Raw genomic sequence first — 10000 nt, 5'->3', positions numbered from 1 at the left:
CCGCACTCACCTGCTGCCCCGCCCCGGCCACCACCAGCGGCACAACCTCCTGCAACACACGGCCTTGTTACTGTGTGGCCGCCAGACACACACACCCAAGAGTGACAGGACTGTGTGCCTGTCTGTGCCCCCACCTCAAACACTAGACAAGGGTGGCAGGGACACACCTAACACACACACACACACACACACTCACACACACACACATACACAACAGCTGCCATAATTTAAAGAACCTGTTATTATAATTATTATGATTTAATTGAGATAGAAGGCAGGAGGCAACTAAGAGGATACAGCAAGAAACTGAAAAAGGGGACTTGTTTGAAAGACATAAAGAAGTACAGTTTTCCTTACATGAGTGTGGATACATGGAATGAACTTAGCAAAGACACTGTTGAGGCGGCAGTGTCCAGAAAATGAAGGAAAAGTTGGGCAAATATGGATTGGGAGACAGGACTGACCAAGCTTGATCTCAGGCCCTGTATACTACAAACAGGTAAACACACACACACACACACACACACACACACACACACTCACACACTCACCTCCCGCTTGGCCAGTATCACATTCGGGGCAATCCGGGGCAGTGTCTTAGCCACCACCCCAGCCAGGTCTGTCCCGCCCCACCCTGCCAGCGCCTCCGCCACCCTGGCCCCGCTCCGCCCCGCTGCACACATCAGCCCCACATGCAGCACTCGGTCCTCTAGGCCTGGCGGGGCTCTCCTGGGGCGGGGCGGAAAAAGTTATCAACATTATTATTATTATCAGATAAAAAATAAAAAAAAATCATGTGTGAGAGAGAGAGAGAGAGAGAGAGAGAGAGAGAGAATCCTTACCTCCCTGAACTCCCACTCAACAATCTCTTCGCTTCGGACACAAGGAACTCCAGGTGCTGCCCCGCCCCGGCCGGCCCCTCCATCTCCGGGGCGGGGGCAGGGCAGGGGTCATCAGGGCTCACCACCTCCTCCACACCCTCCCCCACCACCTCGCTCACACCGCGGGGCACATCCTCCACCGCCCCGCTCTCCAAAATCTCCGTAATCTGGTCACTTATTGAATCCTGGGGCGGGGCAATTTCAAGAGGCTCGTTTGCCCCGGCTAAAAGTTCCTCTATGGAGTCAGGCGGGGCGGGGCACTCCTCCAGGTCCTCCTCGGGGCTCGTGGGCGACGGGATCATGACGAAACCACTTGCCCCGGTCACCCCGCTTCCCCCCGTTGCCCCGCCTTCACTGTCCGACGTTCCTTCTGGGGATTCCCGCCCTGTATCGACCCGGCTTGTGCTTCCCCCAGGGCTGAGGGTGGTGGCGGGGCGCCCCTCCCCTTGAGTGCGGTCCGGGGCGGGGCCGGGGGAGGGCGGGGCGATGGGGGAGGAGAGGCGATGGTGGAGTTTTTCAAGTTCTCTGTGGGGGGAATTATTATTATTATTATTATTATTATTATTATTATTATTGCGATAAGGGAACAGGTTTTTTTTTTTTACCGATAAAGAAACCGCTCAAGGGCAACAGAAAAAGGTGTAAAATAAAAAAAAAACAAGTCCACTTTCGTTCATTTTTCCATATTTTTCTTTTTTCTCTCCCCGATTCGATCTTCTTGACGTTACCAAAAGAACCTAAAATTTGACCCTCGGCGGAAAATATCACACTGTCAGGATTTCCGGAGTACTGGACTGACTGACTGGCTGACTGGCTGACTGACTAACTGACTGACTGACTGGCTGACTGACTGGCTGACTAACTGACTGACTGACTAACTGACTGACTGACTGGCTGACTGACTAACTGGCTGACTGACTGACTAACTGACTGGCTGACTGGCTGACTGACTAACTGGCTGACTGACTGACTAACTGACTGGCTGACTAACTGACTGACTGACTGACTGACTTAAGCTTAACAGACTTTTACAGCAAACGGTTCTCAGTATTTTCATCACTACTAAAACAACATCACCACCACCAATGCTCACCTCTCCTGCCTCATCACCACTTCCCTCAACTCCTCCACCTCCGCCACCACCACCACCTCCTCCTCTGTCTGGGTGGCGGCCGTGGCGGTGGTGGTAGTCTTGTGGCGGTGGTGGTGGTGGTTGCTGTCGTCACCGCCGCCGCCACCACTGTCTCGGAGGAGCTGGACTAGGCTTGGAGGGCGGCTGGTGTTGAGGCCCACGTCATCCCAGTGCTCGAAGTCCTGTAGTAGTAGAAATAGTAGTAGTAGTAGTAGTAGTAGTAGTGGTAGTAGTAGAAAAATGGAGATAAACGTAAATTCAAATAAAATATAATAAAAATGAAAATAGTCTAATATATAAGAAAGAAGAGGAAGAAGGAAGGAAAAGGAGAGGAAGAAGAGGGATGTGAAGGAAGATTAGGAGGAGGAGGAGGAGGAGGAGAGAGGAAGAGGTAGTAGTAGTAGTAGTAGTAGACAGATCTTATATATAAAACAAAAACAATATTCAGAATTCTCCATTACACACATGTACTTTCTAAATCAATTCTCTCTCTCTCTCTCTCTCACCTGGTCATCATTCTCATCCGCAAAGGTGATCGCTGTTAATTTATACGACGCCGATGCCAAATATTCATTGATCAAGAAGTTCAGGGTCCGCCTCTCATGTGGGGGTGGCGGGGCGGTGGCAGAGCGTTCGCCCCGCCCTGCCCCACCCTGCCCCGCTGCCCCTGACGATGGTGGTGCGGTGGTGGTGGTGGTTGTGGTGGTGGTTGCAGGGTTGGTGGTGGTGGTTGTGGTGGTGGCTGGTCGCTGCTCTGTAGATAGGGAGCCAGTGAGTTAGTTTGTTTGTTTGTTAGCCGGTCGGTCAGTCAGTCAGTCAGTCAGTCAGTCAGTCAGTCAGTCAATATATCTGTTTCATGCAATAAGCTATACACACACACACACAAAAAAAAAAAAAAAAAAAAAAATAAATAAATAAATAAATAAATCGCTGTACATCTATTTCCTTGTCAATCTATCTATCTATCAATCTATCAGTCAATCAAGGAAGCGACATATCTCTCCCTCTCTCTCTCTCTCTCTCTCTCTCTCTCTCTCTCACCAGTAGCCTGTGTAAGAATGTCCTGTAAGCCTATTTCTATTTCCTATCAATCCATCAATCAAGCAACATCTCTCGCCCTCTCTCTCTTACACCCCCTTTCCCTCTCTCTCTCTCTCTTACACCCCCTCTCTCCCTCTCCCTTTCCCCTCTCACCAGTAGCCTGCGTAAGAGTGGCCCGTAAGCCCTGTATGGTCTCCTTAGCCTTCCGTAACTCAAACTCCAGGACGGCCACACGCTCATCCCCGACCCGCTCCCCGTCCTCGCTGAGCCGGCCCCAGTCCAGCGAGTCCAGCGTGGTCTGGCTGGAGGTGCGGACTGTGGGGGTGGAGGAGATGGAGTGGAGTTAGCGTGGAGGATGTGGAGGGGGAAGAGAATGGTTTGGAACGATTTAATTCTGTGTGTTTATCTGAATGGACTTGGTGGGTACAGAGCACTAAACTTTGGGGTGGTGGAAGACGTGGAGAAAGGTGGTGGAGGAAGATAGGAGGAGGCTGAATATCACAGAAGAAATGGCTGTGGAACGACAACAGTGGAGGAAGCTCGTATCCCAGCCGGTTAGCCCCCAATGTAACCACTGATAAGGCTGACACCACCAGGCCTACAGCTGACCCCTAGCCTGTTAGCCCCCTCCAGCCTGCCAACCTAGTCTGTCAGTCCCCCTTCCAATCCATTAGCCACCCCCCCCACACCTGACAGCCCCTCCCATCACCCCCAGCAACCATACAGCCTGTCAATCCCCATATATAACTCCTGATTACTCTACTACCCCAGTCTGTATGCCACCTCCCAGCCTGCTAGCCCCTCCCACCAATCCCCAGCCTGCCAGTCCCTCCCACCAATCCCCAGCCTGCCAGTCCCTCCCACCAATCCCCAGCCTGCCAGCCCCTCCCACCAATCCCCAGCCTGCCAGTCCCTCCCACCAATCCCCAGCCTGCCAGCCCCTCCCACCAATCCCCAGCCTGCTAGTCCCTCCCACCAATCCCCAGCCTGCCAGTCCCTCCCACCAATCCCCAGCCTGCTAGTCCCTCCCACCAATCCCCACCCTGGCAGCCCCCCCCACGACTCCCCAGCCAGCCAGGCCCGCCCACCAATTCCCAGCCTGCTAGTCCCTCCCACCAATCCCCAGCCTGCCAGTCCCTCCCACCAATCCCCAGCCTGCCAGTCCCTCCCATCAATCCCCAGCCTGCTAGTCCCTCCCACCAATCCCCAGCCTGCCAGTCCCTCCCACCAATCCCCAGCCTGCCAGTCCCTCCCACCAATCCCCAGCCTGCTAGCCCCTCCCACCAATCCCCAGCCTGCCAGTCCCTCCCACCAATTCCCAGCCTGCTAGTCCCTCCCACCAATCCCCAGCCTGCCAGACCCCGCAATGTGCCCCCACCCTCAGCCTGTCACCAGCCCCCAGCATTCACAACCCTCCCCCAGCCCCAAGTGCCCCCATCGCCCCGTCACTCACGCATGCCGGGGCCTGCCTGGGGGTGGGGCTCGGCGGCGGTGCGGGCCTCGAAATGAACGGGGTTGGAGAAGTATTCCTTAAGCACGGGCAAGTCCCTCCCCCGCTCCTCCAACTCCAGGTACAGCTCCAGCGCCGTCAGGAGGAACTTTTCTTTTAGTAGCTTCCCCGCCACGCCGTCCCACGAGGGCTCCGGGGGCCGCGCGGGGCTGGGCGAGTCCGGCGAGGGCATATTTACGTCTGCTTCGGCCGCGGCCATGTTGGGGCGCGCTGGCAGGACGTCCACGAGCCTAACAATATTTACCCTAGTGCTTGGGGCATAGTTAGTTTTCTTGTTGTAATTATGTATGTTTTCAGTTTATTCTGTCTTGTGGGTTTATTTCTCATGCATAAAATACCAAATTGTTGCTCAGAAAGGAGGTCATATGTTTGGGCGCGCTGTCATGGCGTCCACGAGCCTAACAATATTTACCCTACTGCTTCGGGCATAGCTAGTTTATTCTGCTTTGCGGGTTTATTGTACCCTCCTGCTGCTTGGGGCAAGTTAGTTTTTTTTACTATGTGTCTCTCTAGCTTATTTTATTTTGCAGGTTTATTTCTCATTCAGAAAATACCAAATTGTTGCTCAGAAGAAAGGTCATGTTGGGCGCGCTGGCTTGGCGTCCACGAGCTTATATATTTATCCTCTTACCTTCTCCCCATGGTGTTCCCAGGTACACTAAGCTTTTGAACCACTGTACCACGGAAGCGCTATACTTAATAAAAAAATAGTTAGTAATAATAATGATGATGAGATACTACTACTACTACTACTACTACTACTACTACTACTACTACTACTACTACTACTACTACTACTACTACTACTACTACTACTACTACTACTACTACTACTACTACTACTACTACTACTACTACTACTACTACTACTACTACTACTAGGAACAAAGGTTTCTGTATGACTAAAAAAACGAAATATTCCCACCAACACATTTTATTAAATATACAACTCAGCACTACAGAGAGAGAGAGAGAGAGAGAGAGATTAATCTACGCCATAACATTACATTATCACAAATCAAGCGGAAAATAATAATGGGAGGAATAAAAAAAATCGAGGAACCGAAAAAGAAAACTAATAATAATAATAATAATAATAATAATAATAATAATAATAATAATAATAATAATAATAATAATAATGGAAACACAATATACAATAGACTTTTAAATCTTTCTCAAACTCATTTTTATTTAACTTCAATATTCCAAGAAAAAAACAACAACAACAAAAGAAAAAAAAACAATAGGCCTAACCAGCTTTCTTTTTTAGCTCCAAGATCAATTATGAAAAGAAAGAAAAAAAAGAAACAAGCGAAAAATGAAAAAAAAAAACAATATACAAAACAATTATCCCATTACATACAAACATAATAATAATAATAATAATAATAATAATAATAATAATAATAATAATAATAGTAATAAAAATGGCTTAGGACGCAATAAAACAAAAAAGCATCGCGATCGTGTCCCACCAAGTCGATCTTAATTAGTAAGGAATTCAACACCACTAAAATACTATGATACAAGCAATCAAATATCCTTTTAAAAACACACCTATATACACAAAACAACAAAGAAATAATAATACACAGCAACACAACTACAAGAACAAGACCTTCCTGGACTCTATATACACACGCAAGCTGCAACACTTCAAAACAGGATCGAACACTCTAACGTAAGGGATTGACATGGCGGAGGAGGAGTTTCAAGATCCCTCCTGTTCTTAAGACTCCATGGGGGGGGAGGAGGGGGGGGGGTCAGTGGGGGGCTACAAGGCACTTCCAGGCACTCCGTATTGTGGATAAATGGCCTGGGTACAGCATTAAGGGGTAGTGTGAGGTCAAAGGTCATATTGAAAGAAATTGCACAGCCCAAGAACACCTATTTGACAAGGCTTTCCTAGGAGTTGTGGGCCTTTCCAGGGGTAGTTGTATGACCCTGGTGGTAGTTTGACCCTTCCTCTGTACCGTGAACCTAGAGAAACACCTATTTGACAAGGCTTTCGTAGGAGTTGTGGGCATTTCCAGGGGTAGTTGTATGACCCTGGTGGTAGTTTGACCCTTCCTCTGTACCGTGAACCTAAGAAACACCTATCTGACAAGGCTTTCGTAGGAGTTGTGGGCATTTCCAGGGGTAGTTGTATGACCCTGGTGGTAGTTTGACCCTTCCTCTGTACCGTGAACCTAAGAAACACCTATTTGACAAGGCTTTCGTAGGAGTTGTGGGCATTTCCAGGGGTAGTTGTATGACCCTGGTGGTAGTTTGACCCTTCCTCTGTACCGTGAACCTAAGAAACACCTATTTGACAAGGCTTTCGTAGGAGTTGTGGGCATTTCCAGGGGTAGTTGTATGACCCTGGTGGTAGTTTGACCCTTCCTCTGTACCGTGAACCTAAGAAACACCTATTTGACAAGGCTTTCGTAGGAGTTGTGGGCATTTCCAGGGGTAGTTGTATGACCCTGGTGGTAGTTTGACCCTTCCTCTGTACCGTGAACCTAAGAAACACCTATTTGACAAGGCTTTCGTAGGAGTTGTGGGCATTTCCAGGGGTAGTTGTATGACCCTGGTGGTAGTTTGACCCTTCCTCTGTACCGTGAACCTGAAGAAACACTCATTAGAACCCGACTAACCCAATCTTTGATCTTTAGAAACAGCTGATGTGATATGGCCAAGTGTCTTGTAATCCCAACCCATATGTCTTCCCCTAGCAATACTGTAAGGTCGTTGATGACACTGCCCTTCACCAATAGCAATGATGTGATTAGTAATGTCATTTTAGGATAAGTAACTTGATGAATGGCCTCCTGCATCCACTCGGCCTCTTGCAGTTTCCCTATGTTCTTATGTTCTTATGTTCTTTTAATGATGACAAATAGTGGGGCGCCATCACTTCCGCATAATCCCTGACCTTCATGCATCTTCTCTCCTCTTCTGCATCCTCTCCTATACGGCTTTCAGTGAGTGATGGCGGTGTGGGTCTTATCTAGGCCTACTGAAATAGCCCTCTCTCTCTTCTTTCTCTATTACAAACATATCTAAACCACCTATAAATATTGATGACACTTTATTTTAATCTATTCCGCCTCATCCTCCTCCTCCGCTTTTGCTGTCCTTCATCTTCCACCTTTGATTAGATAGTTAGTGTAGCTTGTCACAAACAGCCTCGTAAGGACCGTATCAAGTCTGCTGTTGTTTGTTCTTCCTCTGTGTTCCTTTGTGTTCTTCCTCCTCCTTCGCCTTTGTGGTCCATCATCTTCCACCTTTGATTAGATAGTTGGTGTAGCTTGTCACAAACAGCCTCGTAAGGACCATATCAAGTCTGCTGTTGTTTGTTCTTCCTCTGTGTTCCTTTGTGTTCTTACTCCTCCTCTTCCTCCTCCTTCGCCTTTGCTGTCCATCATCTTCCACCTTTGATTAGATAGTTAGTGTAGCTTGTCACAAACAGCCTCGTAATGACCATATCAAGTCTGCTGTTGTTTGTTCTTCCTCTGTGTTCCTTTGTGTTCTTCCTTCTCCTTCGCCTTTGCTGTCCTTCATCTTCCACCTTTGATTAGATAATTGGTGTAGCTTGTCACAAACAGCCTCGTAATGACCATATCAAGTCTGCTGTTGTTTGTTCTTCCTCTGTGTTCCTTTGTGTTCTTCCTCCTCCTCCTCCTCCTCCTCCTGCTGATGCTCTGATATCCTCACGTCATCTGCTCATCTCATCACTCATCTTCGCGACTCGCAGCATCCCGTCTCGTCACGCTATAGATACGGATCACCTCCTTCCGTATACACATGAAACTATCTAATGTGCGTGTGTGTGAGTGTGTGTGTGTGTGTGTGTGTATGTGTGTGGGGTGGGGGTGGGTAGGGGGTATGTGGTTCTCCCAATTCTATGCTACGGTATATACAAACGCACGCAGATGAGTGGCAGGAACATGGAGGCATAAAAGGGGTATCACACTGGGCATATTTTCCGTGGATCTTCAGTACGTCAAACCACGATTTCCGCTAACGTGGTTCTCAGTTATTTCTTGTTATTGCGGCTGATGATGATGATGAGCAATACCGTCGTCCTTCAGTGAAATCTACCGTAGCCTTGGAAGATCGTGGACGCGTCAGAAAACCACGGAAATATGAGAACCACGCCAGCGGAAATCGTGGTTTGACTGAAGATCCACGGAAAATTTGCCCAGTGTGATAGCCCCTTAAGTAAACAAGCAAATATTGAAGCTAAGTAAAGAAACATTGTGGAAATTGTTGCATGACCGACGGCGTGGAAACTATTATAAGTGAACACACACACACACACACACACACACACACACACACACACACACACACACACAGTTGATAATTCACAAAAACATAATGAAATAAGGATTTGCGACGGTGTGTTAAGCTCATTAAACATAAATTAATAAGGAACGTAATGAAATATAAAACATGGCATTATTACACACACACACACACACACACACACACACACACACACACACGTAAATTAAGTATATATCACATGTTAGCCCTATCAATATCATTAATATTATCATTATTATCATTATCATTATTACTATTACTATTATCATTATTGTTATTGTTATTATATTTTTCGTTGTTATTATTGTTGTTATTATTGTTTTTGCTCTCGGTGTGTGTGTGTGTGTGTGTGTGTGTGTGAGTCACCGTGGTCTGGTCACGTGCTGGACTCGCGGCCCCCCGCCAGACCCTCCCTGCCTGGGCTTGGAGCTCAGCGGGTGACGGGAGCGGCAGGACACGGCCCCGCCTGGCACCCGGCGCCCATCACTGCTGGCTGGACAGCGGGCATGGGTGAAACACTGTCCATCTGTCTCCACTCTGACCGGGAATCGAACCCGGGACCTCTCGGTTGTGAGGCGAGCGTGCTAACCACTACACAAGAGTGTGTGTGTGTGTGTGTGTGTGTGTGTGTGTGTGTGTGTGTGTGTGTGTGTGTGTGTCAGCCAGTGGGTGGGTGGCTCCCTGCCCCGGACAGACACAGCTGCAGGGGTCGGGGCTCGGCGGCAACATGGCGGGTTCCTGGGGCGAGGTTAACGCCCCGGCGTCTGAGGGTGCTGGGGCTCACGCCGGCCGCTGCCCGGTGGTTCACCCGGGGCGGGACAGACGCCGAGGCAGTAAGTTCAGGAAGAAAAATCATCGGCGGCAGCCCCGCGAGGGTGAGCCTCCAGCGCCGCGTCCTCCGCACACTGCCGCGGCAGGTGCTAACAGGCGGCGAGGCTGGTCCGTGCCCGCCCGGGGCTGGGCGTGGCCAGGCGGCGGCTGCACGGCACTGCCCGCCGCGCTCTGTACTACAGCAGGACGACACAGCCCCGCGGCGCGTCACGTCACCTCGGGACGCGGGGCGTGACACGCACATCCGCGGCACCTCAGTACCGAACGCCGCCACGTATGAACTGTGGCGCG

The 10000-nt window shown here is 49.5% G+C and overlaps 2 protein-coding genes across 6 annotated transcripts in view; both read right to left on the bottom strand.

Moving 5' to 3' along the window:
• The window catches only part of LOC127006285 (RAB11-binding protein RELCH homolog), a 15651-nt gene extending 10866 nt beyond the window's left edge, over positions 1-4785 (bottom strand). For all 4 annotated transcript variants that reach the window (XM_050875996.1, XM_050875998.1, XM_050875999.1 and 1 more), the window contains exons 1-7: positions 4508-4785; positions 3208-3369; positions 2520-2767; positions 1975-2195; positions 843-1406; positions 552-729; positions 1-49 (exon numbers count right to left, since the gene is read on the bottom strand). The exon at positions 1-49 is cut by the window's left edge and continues 1478 nt beyond it. In XM_050875996.1, the coding sequence (XP_050731953.1) occupies positions 1-49; positions 552-729; positions 843-1406; positions 1975-2195; positions 2520-2767; positions 3208-3369; positions 4508-4763 (1678 nt within the window). In that variant the 5' untranslated portion in view covers positions 4764-4785. The remainder of the gene's footprint in view (positions 50-551; positions 730-842; positions 1407-1974; positions 2196-2519; positions 2768-3207; positions 3370-4507) is intronic.
• A 3156-nt stretch (positions 4786-7941) lies between these two features.
• LOC127006284 (serine/arginine repetitive matrix protein 1-like) overlaps positions 7942-10000 on the bottom strand; it is a 36713-nt gene continuing 34654 nt past the window's right edge. The window contains exons 3-4 of one of the 2 annotated variants that reach the window (XR_007759379.1): positions 8118-10000; positions 7942-7981 (exon numbers count right to left, since the gene is read on the bottom strand). The exon at positions 8118-10000 is cut by the window's right edge and continues 615 nt beyond it. Coding sequence is in view for 1 of the 2 variants with exons in the window: in XM_050875995.1 (XP_050731952.1) it covers positions 9964-10000 (37 nt within the window). In the remaining variant the exon portion in view is untranslated. The other variant, XM_050875995.1, reaches the window with a different exon arrangement.

The sequence above is a fragment of the Eriocheir sinensis genome, chromosome 32 (assembly GCF_024679095.1).
Source record: "Eriocheir sinensis breed Jianghai 21 chromosome 32, ASM2467909v1, whole genome shotgun sequence".
NCBI classification, from domain to species: Eukaryota; Metazoa; Arthropoda; class Malacostraca; order Decapoda; family Varunidae; genus Eriocheir; species Eriocheir sinensis.
The sequence above is the reverse complement of the archived record's forward strand: the minus strand, read 5'-3'. Positions and strand labels throughout refer to the sequence as shown.